Raw genomic sequence first — 26,647 nt, 5'->3', positions numbered from 1 at the left:
TCTGCCTTCCCTTGCCTTATTTCACTTGGAAGGGCATGTGGTTGGAGACACAGTGATGGTATCATAGAGAGCTGACACTCAGGCGCAGCTTCCCTCTGTCACCTGCCCAGTGACCACAAGGATTGTATTTTGATGCAAAGGGTTGACAAAGGAATGGTGAGATTGTGAATCGTATCACCACTCTGCATCCTTTCAGTTTAAATATCCTGCTTGGCATGTAGCTTTTGATAAGGCAAGTGACTAGCTCCTCTTTTTTAGTGTGTCTGTAATTCACAGATTACAGGATATATGATGAACAATCCTGACAACAGGTATAGCAAGCTAAGGACTATCCTTTCTTGGGTTAATAATGAATAGTGTCAGATTCTAGAGCATCCTCATCAACTTTCAGAGTTGCAGGAATCTGATTTATGATCAAACCTTTCCTCAAGGTTGAAGAGGCTGGCCCAGCCTTCCACTGACTAGTTGTATAACTTTTGTTAGGACAGTGACAGTTCTTTTGGGTTTCTTTCAGTTTCATCAGACCACCTTCCCTTATCAAATAGGGCACTCTTGTTTGCTAAATTCTATCTTGCCAGTAACTGTGCACTGGTATTGTCCTGTACAGTGAAGAACTAGGGCTCCACCATGGCATTGCCGTGGAATTTAGAAGCTGCAAGTACAATAAGAGAATGTGCACTTTACACAAACTTCCATGAGTTGCTTGAGGGAAAAACAAAGACTGTTAGCCTGTCCTTATCCCTGTTCTACATAATCTTCATAACTGTTTCACACTGGCCACACATACGCTCATACTTTCATTAAACCAATAAACCTGACTCAGTTGCAAGCTGAATGATTTTTACTAGGTCACAGAATTTGCATAGCTTCAAATAATTATTTGAAGGAAAAATATCTTAACGATTTTAAAATATTACTCTGATTGGTATTGTGGTACAGCGAGTTAACACACCACCTGCGACACTCAGCCCCAGTTGGAGAGCCTGGGATCAAGTCCCACCTGCATTTCTGACCTAGTTTCCTGATAATATCAGGGGTACACTGTACAATAGGCCAAGTGCTTGGGTCTCTGCTACACATGTGGAGCCCAGGATGGAGCTTGTGGCTCCTGGATTTTTTTATATATTTGGGGAAAGATCTAAGAGATGCAAGATAGATATCTGTGCTTGTGTGTCTTTCCCTCACAAAAATAGATGAGATTATTGATTTCAAACCTCTTGTTTTAAAGTTACAATTTAGATATTTGCAAGGCATATGAAATCAAATTTTCTGGCTTTTTGCAGGATTTTAAGAAATATTTTGTTTCTCTCTTGGGCATCACCTCCCTGGCCCCAGATCCTACAAAAGGGTTTGAAATCTATTATACATAATCCTGGCAGAGTGGTCAACTTCTGTTGATCCCTTTTGGCACTGCAAAGAGACAGAGCCACACATGGATTCGAAGGTCTGCAATTCGTTGTGGTCTTTGTTAGTATCTGATTTACTTAGCTCAAGGCTATTTTTTTACTTTATGTCCTGATGTAAGATATTTTAAATTAGTTTTATGTCTGTAGATTTTTATTTGTGGGACTGATGACTCTCGGCACATGTATGGCTAAGGTTGTCATTTTTAAAGAATAAATTTACTTGTAAATGGCAAGTTGAATTACATGTTAAAATGATTTTTAGAGATTTGAAAATAAAATTGAGAAGTGATTTAAAATTAGAGAGAAATTATTATAAAATCAGCATGTATTTTTTTATGAAAAAGCAAAGTCTAAATGGATTATTGTTTACTAACATTTCTTTCATAAAAATAGATAATTATTTTTCACTCAAATTTAGTTCTGGAACTGTCAGATAATACCAAAACCAGAATTGAAATAACATTGAAGTCTTATTGTATCCCTTGAATAAGATTTCCATGTTATTTTGTACACCAAGTATACTGAAATTAGATAAAATTTTGAAGAAGGCCATTGTTGTAGTCAGTGAGAACAGAGTGAAAGAATGATTGTCTCTGAACTATTGAGATTTCGGGCAGGGTATATGTGGATAATATCTCTAACTTAGAGGAATCTAGCTGAAAACTTGTGATTCAATGTATAATAAAAAGAAGCATTTCACATGGTGAAGAGGAAAGTTGGCCACCTTGCTCAAAATATACCAATTCAAAATATAGATAATTTTACAATCTGTTTATGTAGATACTCGGATCACAAAGGTGGATATGATTATTAAGAGAAATTAGGTATGTTGGCAGATACGCCTAACTCTGGAGGTTGGCATCCAGCAGCATAACTGTGTGTTCCACAGCAGGTGCAATTCTGGGACGACTTTATCATCAACTGTATATCAATATTTAACCCCAAAAGTAGGGAACAGTATAAACCATCCTTACAAGGTTCTTACTAGTTTCGCATTCTTTCTGTTGACCATATTACACAAATGTGATGAGCTGCAGAAATGCTTGAACTGAATTTAGCGTGCAGAAATGTATAGTGCAAAACCTAAGTGGCAAGTAAATGGCAAGGTCTTCAGAAGATCAGTCAATAATAAATTTGAAAGGCATCTTATAAAAGACTTCGAGACAAATATTCATAGAATTTTGGCTACATCAGATTCATCTTAGTATGCAGAATGTATTAACTGATCGTATCCTTGAGAACAATTGAAATATCATCATTATCTTTAGCATAATGGAGTGAATGTGGGCATCAGGGAATATATGTGGAAGTGAGTTTACCTACCAGTAGTTTTAAGATTTTACTCTCCCACCCAAAGTAATGTGTCACATAGATTGTTATGGTTTGGTAGATGCATCACAAGAACTTTGTTAAATGAATAAACTGTTCATCTCAGAGATTGCATGCATAAGACTGATCACTTATGGCAAAAAGCAGTATTTCTGCAGATGGTTGAATCCCTGGAAATGGGTGGTTCTTCAGTTATAGTGCAGCTCAGTTCAGATATAACTACAAGGCATCTAGAAGCTACTTATATTCTGATCTTATTTCTAATTCCACATCATAGAACACCTTTCTAAATCTAACTCGGAACCATATAGAAACATCAGTGGATTCAATTTGACTATTACCTGCCTTGTCTTGGCTGGATTTTAGGAATCTAAAATCAAGAGCAGTTCAATGTTTATTCACTTATAACAAAGCAAATCATATCAAAAGACAGTTGCCTAATTTAACCACAGCTATATGCCAATTTGAGGTGTGTGCTAACATTTTTTTAGAAGTCAGCATTGATACAGCCACCAAGCCAAGACGGTCACATCTACAAATCTAATAACTTGTTGTCCATCAGAATAGTTCAGCTGTTCTTCTGAAGGATACTTAATACTACAGATGATTGGATCAGAATTCTGAAAAGCGTTGTCTATGAACTGCGATAAGCCTCAAATGGGGCAATGGGATTAGCTACTTAATTAGCTGTGACTTGGAACTCATTTTATCACCTCCTGATCCTGGGTTTCTCATCTCATGTTGAGATTGAGAACCCTCACGCCCACAAGCCCAGTCTCCATAGTAACCACTTTCATCTAAAAACATCTAAACAACAACTGCTATAGAAATAAAAGCCTCCCTAAAATTCCTATTGATGAATTAACTATGCCTTTTTGAGAATTCAGGAACTATATTCCAGTTCCAACCCCCACCCCAAACACACACATACACACACACTCAACAGAACCCTCAGCAAGAGACAAGGCTGATCACTGGAACCTCTCAAGAAATTGGATTGTAAAAATAATATCCTTCTCAGACACATAAGAAGCTTCTGTCCTGTCCCCCTAAAACCTTAACACAGACACACACCTACACCATTAAGCTAGCATGTAAACCCTCATCCCAAACTGTAATTTTACATATACAAAAAGTATACTTTTTTCCCCTATTCAAGTGAAAACAGTGTGGCTTCAACATTGTTGATACCTGCTTTAGAAAATAATAACCTGGCCCGGCGTGGTAGCCTAGTGGCTAAAGTCCTTACATTGCGGCTGCCAGGATCCCATATTGGTGCCGGTTCTAATCCCGGCAACCCCGCTTCCCAGCCAGCTCCCTGCTTGTGGCCTGGGAAAGCAGTTAAGGATGGCCCAAGGCCTTGGGACCCTGAACCCATGTGAGAGACCTGAAAGAGGCTTGGGGTCCTGACTTTGGATTGGCTCAGCTCTGGACATTGCAACCACTTGGGGAATGAATCAACAGACAGAGGATCTTCCTCTGTCTTTCCATTCTTTATATCTGACTTTCCAATAAAAACAAATAAATCTTTAAATAAAAAGAATAACAAAAATTTAGTTGAAGCTATGTTTAAAATTATAAATAAATATTATAAATGGGAATGTAAGCTAAGAAATTTCTTAAAGCTATTTTTTGCATTTAAAGAAGTTTGTGAAGAACAGATAATGGGATTAGAATTAAAAAGAGCACCTAATCTAGACACAAAACTTCTAGTAGTAATAAGTTATTTAATAATAAAATATTAGCTATTATGTTATTAAGAAATTTCTCCACAGGTTACATGTTCACATACATAAAAAATACCAATTCAGACTTCTGCTTCTGTCTGCTGATTGAGAGAAAGGATTTGCTTCTAGTCATCAAAGAATAAATGCTTGATTTGAGCTCTTGTTACTTTATAACAGTTTTTAATTTCTCTTAATTTTATATTCAAAATGTCCTTCATCATTGCACATTAATTCAGTACTTTAGAAACTGCTGAGTATTGATGGAAAAGCCAAGATAAGAAGATATTTCTTTACAAGATATAAGCATAGGGAAAGACTTCCTAGAAAAAAAAAATGTCAAAATACAGGCAATCAAGACCAAAATAAACAAATGGGACTACGTCAAACTAAAAAGCTTCTGAACAGCAAAAGTAGCAATCGACAAAGTAAAGAAGCAACCAACAGTGTGGGAGAAAATTTTTGCACACTACACAACCAATAGGAGGCTGATATCTAGGATGTGCAAAGAACTCTAGAAACATAATAATAGCAACAAAACAAACAAACCAGTTAAGAAGTGGGTGAAGGAATTGAGCAGACACCTTTCAGAGGAACAAATTCAAATGGCTAACAGACATGAAAAAATGCTCAAGCTCCTTATCAATAACGGAAGTTCAAATAAAAAACAACACTGATGTTCGTTTAAGACCAGTGAGAATATCACACATACAGAAAACTACCAAAAACACCTGTTGGGGAGAATGTGGGGAAAAGGTACCTTACTCCAATGCTCATGGGACTGTAGACATACATCCAGTTTGGAAGTCAGATTGGAGAATACTCAGGCAACGGAAATTGACCTACCATATGACCCAACAATCCTTCTCCTAGGAATATATCCAAAAGAACTGATACATTCACTCTGATAATACAACCTGCACCCGTATATTCATTGCAGCATAAACAACAATTGCAAAAACATGGAAACAACCTAGATACCACATGAAAGGAAGACTGGATAAAGCAACTGGTACATCTACTCTATGCAATACTACTCAGCTATTAAAAAGAATGAAATATTACCCTTTGCAGCTAAATGGTTTGAATAGGAGACCATCATGCTCAGTTTAATGAGCCAACCCCAAAAGGACAAATATCATATGTTCATTCTAATCTAAGACAAACTCCATTGAGAATGCAAAACAAAAACTAAGGTGAACAAGCATATACTTGTAATCTCACAAAGGATGTAATGAAGCCAAGAATACTAAGAACCAAAGAAAATTGACAGAATGCATTGCTACAATTGAATAAAAGTAGACCCTCAATGAATCTTATAATATACCTAGACAACAGAATATTAAACTTCCTACCTTTGCCTATGTCAATAGTGTCATGACTCATATAAAGAGCAGAAAGTTGGAGTCAAGACTACACTTGATAGGTTATTTTACTACAAAACATAGCGGACAATGGAGGGGAGATATTATAAATGTCTTTTTAAAACTGTTTTGCCACATCTCATAGGATCTGATATTTCTGTTTTTAATTTCATTTCTTCCAAAAAATTTTCCTATAATATCTTCAGTGACATATAGGTCATTCAGTAGCATTGCTTTCCTCAGGAGGGTTTTTATTTTCTTTTTCATTTCTTCGGAGACATATTGGTCATTCAGTAGCATGTTATTTAACTTCATGTTGTTGTAAATTTTTACTACTGTCCATGTTGTTGATTTGGATTTATGGCTTTTCATTTAAAAAGGAGTGCAGTAACTGTGTAATAGAAATTATCATAACCAATTGTGAAATGCAATGCAGTGTGCATCTACTTCCAAACCAAAGATGAACTCCCAAGGAAACTGTTAAATAAATCTTGACAATAGAATGTTGGACTCCTTAGCATTGGCCATACCTACAATGTAAGGTTACATTTAAATAGCTTTATGATGGACATGTGACTATTTACAGAGGACTACGTTAATGCAATAATATGTGGAAAATCAGGAGGGTAGGAGATTTGGGTAGGGGCTCACTCCTGACAGGAAAATTAGTGGGAATATAGCATAGATATTTTATTTTCCTAAACCAACAGATGCAACTAAACATTTCCCAGCTACGGTGTACTATGATGAGAATAAGCATGACATTTAATCTGATGAAAGTAGTTATCTGAATGCTAATGTAATGATATCTTTTTGCTTCATGTATTCCACCCTAACTTAGACTGTGTTGCCACAGGTATTCAGTAAGGCCATAAAGTCTTGTGTGCTAACTTCCATTTAATTAATCTGAATTTCATGGATACATGGCAGATATCAAGATACTTGAGTAACTTTTAACAAATTAACTTTCATGGTTTCATTGCTTGCTAATACGCATGCATTTGATTTCCTTTCCATTTTCCATACTTTTTTTGAACCTTTATTTTATGGCCTTTGACAGCTTTTGGTTGCTTTTTGCTTATTTGGTTTTTTTTTTTGGTACTATTTTCAGGATTTGGAGGTTCTTTCATGGCCCCCTCTCCATCACCAGTGACTCCAGCTCAGAATAACCTGCTACAGCCCAATTTTGAGGCAGCCTTTGGAACAACGCCCTCAACTGCTAGCAGCAGCTCTTTTGATCCATCAGGTGAGGTGGTGATTTTTCATTTTTTTCCTTTGTTTTGATAATAAGACAAATCGCTAAGGTTAGTATGTTAACAGGAAATTTACAGGCAAAACCTGAATGATAACCTGGTTTTAAAACTTTAATAGATCTTCAACTACAAATTAAATATTATTTTCCAGCATTTTTGCTAGTTCTAAGAATAACTTGCAATCCTTCCTGTGTTCCAATGTTTCTGTTTTTATTTCTAGCAGGGATCTAACTTAACATGCACACCCTCTATCTGCATGAATTGACAGGCACATTGTTTAGAGACAATTAAGGGAAAACAAATTGTCCTCAATCCTTGGGGACACTCCGCTGCTATTGCTTACACCCCCTCTGCAGCTTGCATGGCTCTCAGTTTTATGAGGTTGAGACACAAACAGTATTCTTTGCCTGCCTTTAACCTTTCATCACTGCTGTCATTTTGTTTGTATTCTCTTCCATTCTACTCTTCCCATGCTGGGTCCTTACAACAAATTTTCAATGGGTGAGTTTTTGGCAATTAAATGTGTTTCAGAAACACCCTAAATATTATCTCATGCCTGACAATTTGCTTCTATTGCCAGTGCCGAGTCGAATGTTGTCCTTTTTCACTTTAGAATTATTGTATAGTTGTGCTTATGGTAGATATGCATAATTCATTGATAAAACTTAGTAGTCACAAACTTTTTGACATGGATAAGAGCAATATCTGTGCAAATGCTTCAGTTTGTATCATCTTTCTGTATTCTGGGAACTGAACAAATTCTGATCTACCTGGTGGTGATCAGGAACCATCAAAGATGGCATTGGATTCCTAATACTTAAAATAGGGTTTTTATGTAAATGATGCCCAAAGTTAGAACCAGAATGATTGTTATAATACAATACTTCTAAACTATAAATACTTTTTTTTCAGATACTTATTACCAGGTGCTAATTACTGGATGAGTTGTTTTGACACTAATTTTGTAGGAAACTGAAAGTTCCAATTATTTCTCATTTAAAGATTGTTTTGAAAGTAAATGTCTTAAGTCTTCAGAATAAATTATTCAAACTTAATGATGAATGAGTGATATTTTAATTAAAACATTTAAGGGATAATTTTGAATAAAATTAACAATAGATATCACATATTGAATATCTTTATAGAACAAGCATTTTAATAAATACCTGTCATAAATTATCTGATTTAGTCTTTCCCCAATTACAGATGAAAAAAGCTCAAAAAGCAACTTTTTTCATGTCACAGCAGTATTGGAAAAAATTCTGACTGCAGATTCTGTGCTCTTTCCTCTCCATTATACAAATTCTGTCTCCATCTTTGCTCATGTTCATTAGTATCCCAGAGTTCATGAGTAGATATATGAAGCCATGTTCTTCTTGGTATTATAATCACAAAAACTGGGAATTACATGCCTTCTTTTAAAAAGCTGTAAACTTACTTGTGTCCATAATTTCTCAAAACACAGTAGCACTCTTATTTTGTACATGATCTTTTTTCTCAGTTGTTCTGATTCTGGTCTATTTGATTTGTAGTGTTTGATGGCCTAGGTGATCTTCTGATGCCAACCATGGCACCTGCTGGGCAGCCAGCACCTATTTCAATGGTGCCGCCCAGTCCCGCCATGGCAGCCAGCAAAGCCCTTGGAAGTGATCTTGACTCATCACTTGCCAGCTTAGTAGGCAGTAAGTAATCTAATTTTCTTTAAATGAGCATATGTGATTTTTTTTTCCTTCTATCTTTTCATTTGTTTTGTTTCTGGATTTACTTATGGGTAAGTGTACCAAGGAGCAGATAGAAATACTTAGTGTTTTGCCAGCAGTAGGCTGGTAGCTATGTCATTGTTTCAAAACAAGCTCTAGGCCCTCTTTAAAATCTCAATTATAAGAGGTATAATTCAGAAGTATATGTGAATATGAAGTCAACTGTACTATGTCTAATGAGCATGTAATTTCCATTTCACTTAAAAATAATATGAAGTGTTTTATATTGAATTTAGTGTATTCACAGTGGAATTTCCAAATGCATGTCAATCATTTATTCAACAAATATCTATTGAATATTGAGTAACCTTTCAGGCTCTAGAGAAAAATTAGTGAGCTTAGCAAATGAAATTGGAACTCAGGAAAGTCAGAGACAACCATTAAATATTATTATGAGTTACATAAACTCTGGAGTATGTTAAATGTGCTGTAAGGCCAGGTATTTGATGGAACAGGTTATTTTACAGCTTAGAATGCTCATCTCCCATATCAGGGTGCCTGGTTCCATTTTTGGCCACTTTGCTTCTGGCCCAACTTCCTGCTGATAGGCATATTAGTTGAGTTCCCACAGTTGAAGCAAGAGAACAGGTTGGAACTCTAGATTCCTAGATTCTGCCTGGCCCAGCTCTGGCTGTTGTAGGTATGTGAGGTGTGAGCCAACAGAAAGGTATCTCTCAATCTCTGTCTCTCAAATAAAATTTTAAAAAGTAATAATTTCTTTTTAAAAAAGAAGTTAGACATAAAATATACACTATATTTTGCATTTATATAAGGGCTGTACTTATACATATATATAAATTGCAAAGGACAGAATATTTTAGGTGATGAAATTGCTATCATGATTATAGTAAAGATTATATGAATCTGTGTGTTTGTCAAAATTCATTGAAATTTGAGAACTCTACAAGAGCCCACTGAATTTTACTCTAAGCAAATTTTTAACTAAGATGCCATATTTTATTTATTTATTTTTTGAAGATTTATTTTATTTTTATTGGAAAGGCAGATATATAGAGAGGAGAGACAGAGAGGAAGATCTTCTGTCCAATGATTCGCTCCCCAAGTGAGTGCAACGGCCGATGCTATGCCTGTCCGAAGCCAGGAGCTTCTTCCTGGTCTCCCACATGGGTGCAGGGTCCCAAAGCATTGGGCCATCCTTGACTGCTTTCCCGGGCCACAGGCAGGGAGCTGGATGGGAAGTGGAGCTGCCAGGATTAGAACCGGTGCCCATATGGGATCCTGGGTGTGCAAGGTGAGGACTTTAGACGCTGCGCCATCGCGCCGGGCCCAAGATGCAATATTTTAAAACCTAAGAAAATTAGCCACAAGTTTGTTTTCAGTATTTACATTTGCTTTTTTCAAAAATTATAAGTTTTAACTAAAATTTATTTTAAAAATGCCAGAAATCCAAAATATTGAATTAATAACTTTATACTTTAATAACCTTATACTTTATGCTTTTTAAAGCTTTCTTGAAATGATCAAATATTGCTGCATAGGAATAGATGTAGAGATCAATGAGCCTAAAAATAAATCTGTATATCTATGGTTAACTTATTTTTAACATAAGTACCAAAACAATTGAATGGGAACCAATAGTTTTTTCAACAAATAGTGTTGAGACAATTGTGTTCCACATACAAAGTAACAAAATTGGGCCTCTTAATTGTACCCAAAAAAAAATCAAAATGGGTCATAAAGCTAAATACAGGAAGAACCAGCATTGTGGTACAGTGGGTTAAACCAATGAATGTGACACTAGCATCACATGCGAACACTGGTTTGAGTCCTGGCTGCTACACGTCTGCCTGCATATGTGCTAATACCACATAGGAAAGCCAAAGGAACTTATCCCAAATGCTTGGTCCCTGACACCTCTCTGGGAGACCCAGAAAGAACCTGAGGCCCTGGCTTTAGCCTGGCTGGGGAATGAACCAGTGGATAAAAGATGCTTTGTATATATGTATATGCTTTGTATATATATATATATATATACACAAGTATGTAAACAGTGTTTTGGGGATGAACTCTCTGGGCCACGGTTACTCCATTTATCACATAGGAAGCAGTTTATTTTGGAGGAGGGAACTGTTTTCCTGCCGAACAGTCTCAGGCCTGTTGCTTACTCTTTTCTTGACACCAGGATATATTCAAAAATGACTCTGTGGATTAACAGGCAGGAAATAAAAATTCCAGTTTTATGGATTTGTTTCCTGATAAGTTTCCCTTCTGTATAACTAAATGAAGTCGTTCCTATGTCAAATATGGACTTTTCTAGACCATTGACATTTAGAATTTTAAATGTCAAATCATGGTAGCTGCATTTTTTTCTTTTTGCATTTTTAGATCTTGGAATTTCTGGTACGACATCCAAAAAGTAAGTGTTTTGAAGTTATATAATTTTCTTTTGGTAATGTATTTCAGACCATCAGATTTTTGCATCCTTGAAATGTTATCTGTTCTCAAACTAGATTTCAAAGTTGTTTTCTTTTTTGTTAAATTTCAGAAGCCATTGTTTTTTTTTCTAGTGGAACATCCCCCCAAAATTATTTCGGTGTTACAGATTGTCATTAAGTTATACTTGGAAAATATTTAGCAATTTTAATTTGAGTAATTTAATAGCTTAAAGTTCTGGATTCATTGCAATTTGTTTAACACTTGTTTTAAAATCTTTTGTGAAGTAAGTTTAAGGAAGGATAGTAAGAATAATTTTTTAAAAATGCCCTGATTTTAGATGTGTATTTTGTCATTGAAACTGAGATGTGATTGCTCCTAGATGATGCCTTCCAGTTGCTGTAAGGCAGCTTGTAGTTGAATCTAAGACCAAGCAAGTACCATCATCACTGATGTACCTTAAAACTTTTTGTGAGAATAAGATTCTTCTAAACCAAGTTAGAGAATCCAAAACTTCATGTATTTTTAACTACTTCTTCATGTTTTTTTGTTTTGTTTACTTGACTTTAGGGGAGATCTTCAGTGGAATGCTGGAGAGAAAAAGTTGACTGGTGGAGCTAACTGGCAGCCGAAAGTAACTCCTGCAACATGGTCAGCAGGTGTTCCACCAAGTGCACCATTGGTATGTAGCCAGCAGAGGTCAGGGCCGTGCTGGGCGTTTGCTATCAGGGTGCCTTTTGTTTACTTTGATACTGATACGTTTACATCCTCATTGAAAAAATACAAACAAGATGCAAAATTTACCAAAATGTTTCATTGGCTTTAAATCTAATAGTGATTATGTTTTTCTTTTTAAATAGACATGTTTTTCTTGTTAAATAGTTTCAAATAGTATTGATGCTTTTTCTAGGTTTGTAAATTATAAGAAGTGACTTTTCAAAATTATCTATGATCATTATGCATCTTACCATTTTTCTGACCCAAAATCTGTACTTAAAAATTATGAACCTGATTTTTCAAAATTAGGAACATATTGTATTGTATGTATCTTGTCGTATTTCTTGCCCAAATTTCTTGATTTTCTTAATAAATAATGAGAATTTTTTTCCTTACCAGAAAGATTGGGCAATTTTCTATTGTGTAAGTGAAATTTCATTTTAAAACCCTATACCTTAAAATTGAAACTACTAACATTACCTTTTCTGTAAGATTTAAATACATGTTATTTGTGTGTTTTGAATTTCTGTCCATGCCTGTATTTGCAGGCAAAGCTGGATAATTTGCTAAGTTCACTTGCTGTGTCCCACCTTTGCTTACTACCTCCACCTATCTAATTGATGCTTATCCCTAAGGCTCTCTTCATAACATGTTTTCCTTGTTGCTGAAATAATATTTAACCATCACTTTGCATCCTTAATTAAATAATCATGCATGGAAATAAATTCAGTTAAATTGTATTATAAATGTTATGGCAAATGAAGCAGGGCACAAGGTATACATTTTATATGATTGCATTTATATAAACTGTCCAGAATGGGCAATTTTTCAGAAAAGGGGAGTAAATTATTGGATGCCAAGGAATAGGAAGAAGGGAGCAAATTGAAAGGAGCTGTGATTCATATGGTGATGATGGTAAGGCTTTGGAATTAGGTAACTATGTCAAGTGTATTTTTAAATCAATCATACACCTTGAAATTGTAAAGTGGTAAATTTAGCTGTCTTTCTTTTTGCTGCTAGTTCATTTTCCTAGAGCTTTCAGTATATTCTTGTTTAGTTCTTAGGGAAAGCAGTCATTTACCTCCAGGTATGTCTGCAGGTACTTTGCAGACGCCTTTATTAGATGGTGAAATTTCCTTCTGTTCTGATTGTTGAGTACTTTTTGTCGTGAACATGTGTTGCATGTTGCCAAATGCTTTTTCTGCATCTATTGAAATGATCATTGTGATCATTTTAAAATTTAGTGTTGAGATCTCTCTTAAGAAAGTAACAGTCAAGGAAGATAGCTGTGGGTATAGGCAGTTCAGCTTTTCACAGGACACTACTTTATCGTGCTGGATAACCTAATGGCTAAGTGTGTGTCCTGTGACCCCAAGTCCTGCTCATGGGAAATTTGTGTCTACTGACAGACATCCTTGTAGCTCTCATCTAGCACATATCCAGTTTTTTTTTCTACTGAGATAGCCGCTCTCTAGGAGAGCCCTGACCTAGAACGAAACTGCATTTGCCTATGTTGGTCAGGTAAGACACAGAGCAAGCAGCAAACCAAAATGAATGAAATGACTGCAGCAATTTTATTACTTCCAGATCCCAGAGAGAAGAGGGCGTTAAAAACATCTCTCAGCAGAACTGAGGAGTTGTCCAGATCACAGGTGCTCCGCTCCCATGGGTAGGGAGCTAGAGAGAGTGAGGAACATGTTGATCAAAACCATTCCTGGATGTGGAGAAGTTGTAATTGGTGGAATTACAACCAGCTGGCATGAGCTCCGTAGAGCCCTGCTGTGACTGAGCATGTCACTGTGACGTATCTGCACATGCAGGTTGTACAGGTCAATAGGGTGGATGGGGAGGATATACTTAGCTGGCCTGTAAAGGAGGCAGTTACCAGAGGCAGTGGGGGGTGGGTAAGGCAGATTTCTGAATCAGTCATTCCAAGAGCTAGGAAGAGACAGAGAACTAGAAACTGTCAGGAGCAAATCAAGCCACATTTCTGATATAGTAAATTTAAACCAATATCAAAAATGGATTTGGAGGCAACATAAAAATAAGAATTCATTGCAAGTATGTATTTTTATTTTATCCTATTAATATGATGTGATGCATTGTATTAGATAGTTTCATATATTAAGCCAACCTTGCAGACCTAGGATAAATCCTACCTAGTCATATATAATCCTTTTAATGTGCTATTACATTTGATATATTGATATTTCGTTGAGAATCTTTGCATCAGTATCAAAAGGGATATTTGGCTGTAGTTTTCTTTGTGATGTTCTTATCTACCTATCATATCACACATGTTCAGATTTTCTGTTGTCAGCTTGGGTAGCCATTTTCTTTCTAGGAATTTGGCTGTTTCGTCTAAGTTCAAATGTGTTAGCATATAATTATATATAACATCCTTATAATTCCTTTAATTTCTGCAAAGCCGATAGTAATACACCCAATTTCTTTCCTGATTTTGATTTTATTTTTTCCTTTTTCTCATTTATCTAGTTTAAAATTTTCAACTGGTCTTTTCAGAGAGTTGTCTCTTTGTTCCTCTGATTTTATTTTTTAATTCTAAAATCTGTTATGACCTCATTCCATTTGCTTTGGTATTACTTAACTCTTCTTTTTTTTCTCATTTGTTAAACTAGAAGTTTAGGTCATTGACTTCAGATTTTTTTTTCTTCTGTGTCAGGCCTTATGTTCTTGGGTTGTCTTTGTTTTCTGGTGGGGGTGGTGTGCATCATAAATTTTTGTTAAAATTAGATGTTCTGAATACACAACATGGTAACACTGGAAATCAGATTCTGCCATCTTCCTGAAGCTTATCATTACTGCATTTTATAAAATATAAATTGAGTCTCCTTAAACTAAAAATATGAAATCTGAAATTCTACAGGATCTGAAACTTTTAAAGTTCCAGTGAAAAATTAAATGCCTGATTTCATGTGACATATCCCAGTTGAGATGCAGGTGCTCTAGAAATATGATTCTTAATGACATTCACATTATGTGTGCAACATGAATGATTTTTGCTCCAGCCAGCAGAGCCAGTAGCATGGACAGGGAGTGTCTGGGTATGAAGCACCAACAGGAGACCAGTGATGGTAGAAGTCTCTCCCCAAGTCTCCCTTTATTACTCCTTTTATACTCTTCCCCCAAGTCCTTTAGCCAAACAATAGGATGCCTGAGTCCAATTAGTCTAGGTATTTTTAGCAAGCCCATTTCCTGTTACTGCTCAGTTTAACTAATGTTAATTAACTCCTTAGCCCACAATATTTTTTCTGTTTACATTTGGATCCCATCCCTTAAGAAATTTGATTACACTCATGCACATATTCCCAAATCTGAAATGCTTCTGGTCCCAAGCATTTTGGATGAGTAATGTTAAACCTGTGGTTTTTGCTTAGTATTGTCTATAGTAACTCTTTAAAGTCTGTGTTGTTTGAACATCGAAGTCTCTACCTTTAGCTAAGTGATTAGCTGCTTATTGAACAGGTATTCCTTAAACTCCCAGAAGCAAAGCTATCTCCCAATCAGTAAATCTCTCTATTGTGTGTTGGAACATGTTTTCCCACCCAACCAACTGGTCAAGAGCTTTGTCTAACTCTACTTATTACTCACATCGAGGCTCAGGTTTAGCTTGGATGCATCTTTAGCCCTTCCTGAACAAGTGCACATCTCTGGCCATGTTCATGGCCTTATAACTATCCAGGAGTATGTTTGAGATTTTCAAACCCTTAATCCTCAAGACGACATTTTCTGGCCTTTCCTCCAAAACATTTCATTTATTCCACTGTTTATGCAGAATGTTATCCACTGCCCCAGACAGCAAGAACCAAAACATTTCACTTAAAAATATTTTCCACAAATGTCTTAATGCAATGACCTTGAACTAGGTGCATTCCCAGTTAGGACGGAAAAAAGATAAGCCTTTCAAACCAGTCTTTCCAAGGATCTACCCACAGAAGACAAAACAAACAGACCTAATCTGGTGCCTCTGGTGAAAATGTGTGATGTTATCTACAAGGCTACATAAGGCTCAGCTGAACAGAGGCTTGAACTGGAATGAGTTAGAACACCAGCACACTCACTAGTTGCTCTTGCTTGGACTTTCTTGAATAAGTACTTCCTGTTTAATGAGAGCTTTTAGTTCATTTCCAGAGTCATCCCTACCTGTGGGGCTCAGAGGCCAAGAGGTCACTAAGTCAATAAGATGGCAACTAACAGTCAAGGTCACTGGTTACAGATGGTGGGCAAGATGGCGGGCAAGATGACGGGCAAGATGGCGGGCAAGATGACGGGCAAGGACAGAGCTCTGGGCGTGAATCAGGGCAGGGGTCAAGTTGTTTCAAAGAAAGACTGATTGGCCAGGGCCAGTTCACTCACCTGCCCCTGGCCCATGGGAGGTGGCTCCTAGTTTCTCCCCTCCTGGAATTCCTGAAATTCCTGGCCTGAGGCTATCCCTCACCCTATATAAGATCTGAATTTCCCCAATAAATCAAAACTGCTTAGACAGAACCCCTGTCAGTCTGTTTGTCTCTCGGGGGGCCGGAGGTTGGGTGGCAGGCAGCAGGATTATCCCCTCTGGCCATGGGGTAGAGGAATCTGGGGGGAGACCCCGCACCCACCTCAAAACAAAACAAATACCCAGTTGTTTCTGGTAGATTTTGGCTGTTGCTTCAATGCTTTTGCAACTGGTGGGATTTTCAGAGTTCCTTACTCTATCATTTTAGTTGACATAACTATAGTATTTTTCCCTTTTAATTAGGACACACTGTAATGATCAGCTTATATTTAAGGGACTGAGTAGGGTACAGCTAAAATTTGTACATATGTACATAGTCAGAAGTTAAGAAGAAGCAAATTTAAAGCAGGAAGAAGTTATACATAACTGGAAGGAAGAAAAGAAATTAAGCATTAAAATACACAGGAGAACGGGATCCTTGAATATCTAGCATGGTATCTGACAAGGGAAATCATGAGAGGAAAAGACAAGCTTAGAGAAGTATAGCTCATTTACAGTAAAAATAAGTTAGAAGAAGGTAGAGAAGCAGCCCAGTCCTGGGAATAAGCTGCAAGCCAACAAGTCCCAACAGCACCACACAGTGACCATCAAGCCATAACCTGTTATACCATTGTGTTGTGTTAAAACCATTTCCTATTTTTTATTTCTATTTAAAACTTAAATTTATGACTTCTTTACATGCCAACATATATATATACTTGGATTGTGTACGTTTAAAATTATATTTTGTCATTTTAAAATTAAATTATTTTGGCTCTTTTTGTTGTGTGTTTGTTTGCTTTGTGATTTGTCTGTATGTGTGTGTATAGCAAGGAGCAGTACCTCCTGCCAGTTCTGTTCCTCCTGTTGCCGGGGCTACATCTGTTGGACAGCCTGGAACAGGATTTGGAATGGTGAGTGACAACTTAGACTGGAATTCCTACAACTGACATTCCTACATGCTTTACCAAACCTGAAACTAACAAGTTCTCCTATGGGCCATAATTTTTCTTGAAAGGCAATAAAGTGAAACTTAGAATGTTAAGTCAGTCTGCTTTGGATTTTTAAGGCATATGTATACCTGAAGTAATAAAAATCAGTTATACCTGATTTTACTATCAAATGTTAGTATATTGTTATATCCTTTTTGACTACTAGTTACCAAATGCCATCCTAACTGCATCATCAAAATCAACCATTAATCACTTTTCTCACCTGCGCGATTTTGAGCCATTTTCTATAAAGAAAAAGTTTTTTCTCTCTTCAAGAAACCTGCTTATGGGGGGAGGAGAGGGAGGGAATCCTAGTACCTATGGAACTGTACCCCATACGACAATGTAACCACCAAGTTAAAAAAAAAAATTAAAATTAAAAAAAAAAAAAGAAATCTGCTTATAAAGATCAGCTGCATCAAAGACAGATAACAATGCAGTGCCCAAACCAGGCTTGCAACTCACCTCAGTGACTCTCCCCTCTGCCAGCTTACAAGCAGCCAGGGTTCAAAATTACAAATTATATATGTCATTTACCTGGAGTTCTGAAGAATTACCCAATGCATAGAAAACCTAGTAGTGTCAGGGCATTGCCCTAATAAATTCTACTCCCGCTCTGAAACCCTCTTCTTTCAGCCCCCTGCTGGGACCGGTATGCCTATGATGCCTCAGCAGCCAGTCATGTTCTCCCAGCCCATGATGAGGCCACCCTTTGGAGCTGCAGCTGGACCAGGCACGCAGGTCAGTGTCCTAAATGTCTACCACAGTGTGACACTACCTCCTTACAAGACTGTCATGTCAGGCAAACTGTTTAAGAAGAATTTCTATAAATATAATTCTCACATTTCTAAATATAATTCTTATAGTTGGTGCTTCAGAAATAAAAGGAATGTGGAACATTAATTAGAAACCATATGAAGTTTAGAAAAAAAATGAAATAATGAGCTTTGTTCAAGACCTGTGCCTCTTCTACTAATTCAGAATGCTTCTCATGAGCTGTCAGATATTTCAGGCACCCCAGGCATGTGCTCCAGTGAAATGAGTGCTTCCGATCCAGAATTTTAATGTGTGTTCCTAGAATTAGCCAAAAAAGTTTCAAGGTGTAGTCTTGCAGGCTGTCAAGTCAGCCCAAGACTTGTGCTGCCAATACTGTGAGTATGCCACACTGCAAAGTCTGGGGGAGCAGTCTCCAGAGGAATTGCCTCCGCCACACACCAGCCACATGATGGGGAGGCCCTCCCCTTACTACTGGCACTTCTGATCAGCTGGTAACAAATTCAAGATTTTTTATGACTACCCTGAAATTAAATAGTACCCTGAAATTACTCAGAACTCTGGAAATTGTTAAACTTATAGTTACAAATTTATTATAGTAAAAACATAAAAATTTGACCCATTAAAGGGAAAAACCCACAGGACATATCTGGGAAGTTTCCAAGTATATCTTTGGCAAAGGAATCCCCTCATGGCATAAATGTGTGAAAGCAAACACATGGTATTACCCAGCCACAACTTCACTGTCCTGTGATATTGTGCCCTCACTGTATTACCCTGTGAATTAACTTGACCTCCAACCATTCTCTCTCCCTCAGGAACAAGTTACTGTCATGTGACCCTAGGACCTGATCATCTGGTCATTTGATTGGTCTTTCTAGCTTGTCCCACTTCTGTTCTGAGTCTTCTTATTTACATAAACTTCACAGGGGCTTTTATAAATCCCATTGTTACAATAAACCATGAGATGTGGTTCCAGGAATCCACCTTATATAGCAAAGAAACTTGATCCAGGAAAAAGGGAAAATGTACTTAGATTAGGTCAAATCTCTTAGGACATAATTTACTCCCTCCATGTACAAAGATGCCTAATTATAAACATTTTTTAAACTACTGCTAATAGACATTCTGATGAGTAATGCTTTCCTGATTCCGCTTATAAATTACCTGGATGAAGTGGGAGTATGTGAGGAATCAAAAAGATTTTCACCATAAGAAATTGAGTTGGATGGAATCAGAGTACCACGTTATAATTTTAGTAGCAGCATACTCAGAAATTTATAAAATAGCTAACTACAGCTTAATGATATCACAAATGGTTACACTCCGGTATTTTCAACTTACAAATGAGTGTCTATATCACATTGTTCACAGGCTAGCTTTCGGAGTGCTGCTTAACTGCTTTGCTTTTTTGATCCATCTCTAACTCCCTCTTCCACCTCTTCCCAGAGCTTGCTTTTAGAATCTTCATTTTAACCCCTCAAAGTCCAAGGTAACCAGATAAAAAGAATGAAGAGAGAAGTTTAAAATGGAAGAAGGCCTGACCTTCATGGCAGCAACCTGTGCACAGGACACAGGAGAAGCAATGAGGCCTGCCTGCCCAGAGTTGTTTGAAGGGAGTAAAGAAGATTTTGGGTATAATGGCTAGGATCAAGTTTCATCAAAACATGAATAAATCCTAAAAAGGATCTCTTATCATGACTATCTCATGGTCAAATAGATCCATTATTAAGAAAGGATGTTTCTGTTTTTATAGACTCAAAACCAGTATTAGTGAGGATTTTTTAACCTTATTTTTTTGATATGTTGAGAGCTTTAGAAATGAATTAATACATTTTATTATATTCGATGGTTATGTTTCTTGCATTATACGTAATTAGCTTCAATATATTTCATTAGAAAAATTAAAATGAAAAATCAGATGTTGTGATGGGAACTTATTTGAATTCATATAACATCAGACAATACTATGCCATACGTATGTAATTTTTAGATTGTATATCCTGTACCAGAGAAGAGGCACAGTTATACTATAGAACTAAATAAACACGGGTTAGCTTCAGAATGCAAAATCATTTTTATCACTGATGCCTGGGCTATTCCACTTTTTTTCAGTTGGTGTCATTATACTGTCATCTCACCTAATTGTTTGCTTGCTGTGCACCTATGCTCTAGTTTTATATCTTATCAGCAACTTCAAACCTTACATTTATATTTCTTCAAATTTCTATGAAACATTATGCCAGTTCTTAAAATTTGATTAACAAATGATATAGACAGCAGTTTCTAGACATAGAAAAAAAAATCTCAAAATCTGTTTTTTTCTGAAGCTCTGCTGTGTCTTTAAAAAAAAACACAACCTTGCCCACATTTCTGAATCCCAAGTTCTGAAATTTGCATCATGTTACCAGCATGGGAGTTTAGTAACACTGAAGAAGATAGAGGTGAACTTTTGATCTAGACTGACTATATGCGGATTGTTAAGACTTTCACACCAACATGTCTGTCAAAACCCATTTCCAGAGGTTATTTCTGTCACAGAATGAAGTAACTTAGGTGATGATTAAACAGAGGCAAGGTAAGTTTATTCATTCAAGTAAGCTTGACTCAGACTTCAGTATGCTTCTTTCTAACCATGTTGTGTCTTCCCTGAGAGTTGGCTAAGTGATGGGACTGGAACTTGGTACTATTCATGACTCGAAGCTTGATGCTCTTCTGAAACTAATAGTGGCCCTAAACTTGACTGGATTTCACTGAAAATAATTTACATGAAATCCTAGTGTATCTGACTAAAATTGTTCCGTAATTCTTTTAGTGGCTTTCCAATTTTCATATAAGGAAAGCCATTTTAATTCTTTGCTTAGTGATCTAAAAATGCAAAGTAGAAATGCTTTTGTATAGAAAAACTGATTGTTCTTAGCTTGTTTCACTATACATCTGTAATATCCCTGTGTGACTATTTTTGTATTTTCCCTAACATGTGTCCAGTGGTTCTACTAGTCCCCAAGTTGTACTACATTTGATGTCAAAGAATTTTAAGGAAACCCGGATTATTTACAGAGCATTTACCAGTCCATAGTTAAACACAGTGTTGTGACTAAGTAAAGAAAAGTAGAGTTTTAACCTTTAGCAGTCTAATCTTCTGTGTGGACGTGCTCTGCGGTGTGTGTTCCACCTCATGCTTATCTGTCTCTCTTTGCTTTCTGTTTCTGCTCTCTGGGGCTGACTCTTTCCCCCATTAGCTTTCTCCAAGCCCTACACCTGCCACTCAGAGTCCCAAGAAACCTCCAGCAAAGGACCCATTAGCGGATCTTAACATCAAGGATTTCTTGTAAACAATTTAAGGTATTGAGCTTTTCCTGGGGGCTTGTGATAATCAGCTAGACAATGCTTAGCTATTTCAGAAAGGATATTTGTTATTTTTGTATTTTGAATAGATGTGTATAATCATTTCTTTTTTATCAGTACTTCAATGTTATTTTTAAATGAGTGTTTTATAAATCTTAATAGTTTATAAAAATAGGAGGAAGACAAATCTCCAAGTTATCTTTATTCTAGAAAACACAAGGATGATATTAATAAAACCAAACTTTGCAGATTTCTAATTAGTATTGCCACTTTATTACAGAAAGCTAACCATGTTGCATTTAAAAGTCATCTGAGAACATATTTAGCTACATAGTGTTTTTTTTCACTTATCGTCACTTTGTGCACAAAGCTCAGAGAATATGACCCTTTGCATTTCTGCTTTAAAACCAAATTTGAAATTTCTAAAATTCTAATTTAAAGATGATAAAAAATGATCAGTGGTGAGCTTACCGAAGGAAACTGATGAAGAAAAAGGTTTTACTGTTAGTTATAGCACTTAACAGATACTTGCTGAATTGAAGAACAGCAGTTATATTGCATTATATTTGCACAGTGTATTTTAAAATCCAACTCCCAGTAAGACTCCATTAGTCTTCTCAGAAGGAGATCAAGTCCATTGAAAAAAAAATTAGCCAGGTATTTTTATGTCCATTTCTCAGCTAAAATGATCAATCTTTTAGGCATGTAGTAATTTGCCTAAATTCTCACAGGAAGAGCAGTTGGAGTATCGAAGTCTTCGGACCACTGTCTAATGTAATTTTATTGTACACCTCTACCTGTGTCTATAAAAAAGGCTACTCAGATTTTTGTGAGTTCTTGCTTTATCACTGTTAATATAAATTAATAATATGTTATTATAAGGCCCTGACATCTTCAGCAAGTATTTCTCCTTGTACCCAACTTTTCAATTCCCATTTGGATAGCACTACTGTAGGCATAAGTAAGAGAATGAGCAGTAATTATTATGTACTGAGAACTGTATCTGTGAAATGCTTAAAATTTGTTCTCTTCATATAAATAAAAAATCTGTAAGTTTCAAGGCCAACACAGAAAACTATGTAAGGCAGTATTTTGTCGGCCTATTGCCCTCCTCATATGCCAGGAACTTTGATACATCCTGGTAACAGCTGCTTGAGTCCATCTTTTCCCTTATTTTACATCCCACAGAGACCAACATGTTGTGAAGAAGCACAAATAGCTTCCTGGCTAAGCTTACAACCTTGGGAAGTGGTTCACAGGAAACATGAGTGGTGAAATCGGGAGTAGGAGAGAGAAGGCACTGGGTCACCAGATATGACTCCCTTCTTTTCTGTTCTGCCGCTTGTTTACTATTTATTGACACCATAATTGAATAGACACAAAAGAATAAGTCACGGTCTCCCCTGTTTTTCCCCACTGCCTGTTTCTAAGGATTAGCTGATACTGAACATCTAACCACTAACATCTCTAATAAGTATATTTCCAATTTTTGTTGATATACTTTTCATCTAAAATGAAAATGTATGATGAAAGTATTTTAAGACAAGTTCCTTAGATGAAATTTTAATTTGGTTTTAAATTATGAAAACTGTATCAGTGTACATTAGTTAAGGCAGAAATCTTTGTGTAAAGGCTTTTTGTGACTGTGATGTGTAACTGAAAAGAAGGTAGAATGTAAAAGGAGTATATTACTAGTCTGCTTTCTAACTTAACTACCTTTTTCTTTGCAGCTGCAATTTTTGTGACTGAATTTGACAAAAAAAAAATGAGTTTGGAGACTTCAAGTGAGATTGATGCTCAGAGTTTCAAAGTGAGCCACCAGTACCAAACCCAATGCTTAAACATAACTTCTCTTCCAAAATGTGTAGCACAGCTGTGAAAGTGAACATTAGGAATGTGTACTACCTTAGCTGTTATCCCTACTCTCAAACATGTAGTGTATTTGGGTCCTCTGCGTGTTGTATGACGTAAACAATGAATGGATGTTTCTGATGCCTTTAGTGCTTCTCTAGACTTTGCCCACGGATGGATGACGCAGCTGCTGTGTGGTGAGCCATTGGGAAAGACGTCTGTGTTTTTGAAGGTTTCGATGTATATATGACTTTTGGACAAACTTTAAATTCTCCCCACAAATTCTCTTTTCTTCTGTATCTTTGTTTCACGTATAGTGTGATAATATCAGATAGTAAGAAAAACACTCTTAACTATACGAAACTTTTTTTGGTGTGGAGTACATTTTTCCAATCACAGAAACTTCAACTGTTGTGAGAAATGTTTATTTTTGTGGCACTGTATATGTTAAGAAATTTTATTTTAAAAGAATATAAAAGTTAATGTCCTTAATAAATACTTCTCCTTGAAGCTACCTTATCAAGAATGAAAAATCATATGGGAAGAACTCCATATTTATCACTGCTATATTAAAATATATATTTTAATTATATTTGAGCAGTTTTTGCATCTAAATTGACCTATTTATTCATTCTTGATTAAATGCACTGAAAAGTAAAGGGTCCGTGTCTGTCACATCTGTAAAAATGCAATTAGAGACGTGCTGTTCAAGTGATTCTGAAGGCACCCCAAGGTATATCTGTAATTTAATTGATTACTGCAAATATTTTGACTTCACTGTGACTTTTATGTGCATCTGTTAATTTAGTATTTCTCTGTGTTCTGTAGACTAGTGTTCTTCCATCCTCCAACTGAGCTCAAAGTAGATTTTGTTGTACCATTGTGATTAGGATTTAAACTAATTAAGAGAATTGTATCCTTTACTGTACATACTGTATTCTTTCATTTTTAATTTGTTGTCACACTGTCTGTGCTGATGGCTTGGCTGAAGATTTTGATGCATAAATGAGGTCACTGTTGATCAGTGTTGCTAGTGGCTTAGCAGCTCTTTGTAAAAGCTTATTGGGTTGGAAAGGTGTTTGCCTCTTTTTCAAATTATTTAAAAGATGTCTGGTACCATTTAAAAGTGGTTGTATCTGAATTTACTGTGGGGATAACATACACTGTATTGGGGGAAAATTACTTAAAATCAATTTCAAAATGGCTTTTCTTTGTATTTCGGTTTAAAACCCAGTGCATGTACGCCCTCTGAGATGCAATAAACACCTTGAACAAAGAAAACACAAATACAACTTTCTCTCTTTGGTTACTTTTTGGAGAATAGGTCTGTTTCCAATGGAACAATGACATGCACAAACACGGGAAAAAGCTTCATATATTTGGAGTGAGACATACTGTTGAAGCCCATATGATTTTTTTCTTTTTTAAGACCTATTCATTTTTTATTGCAAAGTCAGATATGCAGCGAGGGGGAGAGACAGAGAGGGAGATCTTCCATCTGGTGATTCACCCCCCAAGCAGCCACAATGACTGTAGTAGAACCAATCCAAAGCCAGGAGTCCAGAGTCTCTTCTAGGTCTCCCACACGTATGCAGGGTCCCAAGGCTTTGGGGCCGTCCTCCACTGCTTTCCAGGCCACACGCGGGGAGCTGAATGGGAAACGGGGCAGCCAAGATTAGAATTGGTGCCCATATGGGATCCTGGTGCGTTCAAGGTGGGGACTTTAGCTGCTAGGCTACTGCGCCAGGCCCCAATATGGTTTTAATTATCTTACAACAAATTGAAAACAAGGGGGGGGGAGAGGAGATTAACGTTAACTTGGGATTGCATGGTTAATGCCCCCCCAAAAAAAGGTTAAAATTTTATTTAACAAAATAGCTATGTGTCTTTAGTGTGAATCTTTTTCTTTAAAAAAATAAACAGTTAAAGTCTTGTAGTAGTTTTCTGAGAATTCTCCAGAATTGTTGAAGAATACTGGGACTTTAGGTGAGAGGCTGCGTATACATGCTTATGTGAACAAACAGCCTCAGGCAAATCTAGATTAGCCGTTTTAGTGACATTTGATTATTTTAACCCTATGAGATTATCCCATCTCAAAAATATTCCAGTCTGAAAAAGAAGTATTTCTCAAATGAAAGAATATTCTTATTTCTGTTATAAAACTGTCATTTTAGTTACCTACAATTTATGTTGTGAGAACAAATTTTTAGGAACTGGTAAGTGTTTAGTTAACATGATTTTAGCTTATTACATTTGAATATATTTTACTTGGACATGTTACAATAAAAATTTTTCCTTAATTTTTTTTCTTTAAACATTCCACATGGTATAGATTTTTTGGTTTTGTTTTAAAGATTTATTTATTTGAACATCAAAGTTGCAGAGTGGGGGAAGGGATATATTATCCACTGGTTCACTCCCCTGATGGCCACACAGTTGGTGCTGGGCCAGGTTGAAGCCAGGAGCCAGGAGCTCATCTAGATCTCCTGTGTGCAGAGAGGGGCTCGAACACTTAGGCCATCTTCTGCTGCTTCCCCAGGCTATTATCTTGAAGAAGTCTTGACAAGAACTGTATGGTGCCAGTGTCGTAAATGGCAATTTCACACATTGTGCCACAGTGCCGGCCTCTGCATGAGAATGTTCTTAACACGCTTCTCAGTTGCAGTGGGACCTCTGTGGCAGGTCATCTAGATCACCCTTTCAGCCTTTAACAAAGAAAAATTTAAGCCAAAGATGTTTAGTACTGTTTTTATGAAGACATGCAGAAATGGAAATTCCACTTTATTAGTAAATGGCTTGTATATTTAATTACTGTCAAAGTCCCATCACTATTTCTGGACTACTGAAGGTACTGTTTTTTATATTTCTTTTTTTTTAGAACAAGCTTTGGTCTAATTATTAAAATAATGTAGGCCACTAGAGAAAGACCAAAAACACAAAGGAGGAAATAGAAAGTAGCTGTAACTCTTGTAGGCCCATGGAGTTGTCATCAGAATCCTGCCTCTTGAAGAAATAGAAATGCTATATGCTCACCAAATGAACTCTCTTTAGTTCTCACTGGGGTAGAAAGCACTGCTATGACTTTGTGGTGAATTTTAACATATTATGCTTTTAAATGAATGATTAAGGAGTCTCCAAGAAGAATTACAGAGTGCCTATTGATGAAAGAATAACACTTTTCCATTACAAGTTGCTTCATTCAGTTGCGTTAAAATTGGGTACCAAGAGTTGTTAGTTTCT

The 26,647-nt window shown here is 36.5% G+C and overlaps 1 protein-coding gene across 8 annotated transcripts in view; it reads left to right on the top strand.

Moving 5' to 3' along the window:
* The window catches only part of SNAP91 (synaptosome associated protein 91), a 121,267-nt gene extending 96,588 nt beyond the window's left edge, over window positions 1-24,679 (top strand). For 4 of the 8 annotated variants that reach the window (XM_040983702.1, XM_040983700.1, XM_040983698.1 and 1 more), the window contains 6 exons: window positions 6,935-7,069; window positions 8,609-8,758; window positions 11,183-11,213; window positions 11,801-11,912; window positions 17,273-17,356; window positions 18,071-18,367. In XM_040983702.1, the coding sequence (XP_040839636.1) occupies window positions 6,935-7,069; window positions 8,609-8,758; window positions 11,183-11,213; window positions 11,801-11,912; window positions 17,273-17,356; window positions 18,071-18,337 (779 nt within the window). In that variant the 3' untranslated portion in view covers window positions 18,338-18,367. Of the gene's footprint in view, window positions 1-6,934; window positions 7,070-8,608; window positions 8,759-11,182; window positions 11,214-11,800; window positions 11,913-17,272; window positions 17,357-18,070; window positions 18,368-21,450; window positions 21,554-23,286 lie in introns of those variants that run through there. The other 4 variants (XM_040983701.1, XM_040983697.1, XM_040983699.1 and 1 more) reach the window with 2 other exon arrangements.
* Window positions 24,680-26,647: the final 1,968 nt, after the last annotated feature.

Source organism: Ochotona curzoniae, unplaced genomic scaffold (genome assembly GCF_017591425.1).
Source record: "Ochotona curzoniae isolate NIBS_2020 unplaced genomic scaffold, NIBS_Ocur_1.0 contig_3819, whole genome shotgun sequence".
Lineage (NCBI taxonomy): Eukaryota > Metazoa > Chordata > Mammalia > Lagomorpha > Ochotonidae > Ochotona > Ochotona curzoniae.
The sequence above is the reverse complement of the archived record's forward strand: the minus strand, read 5'-3'. Positions and strand labels throughout refer to the sequence as shown.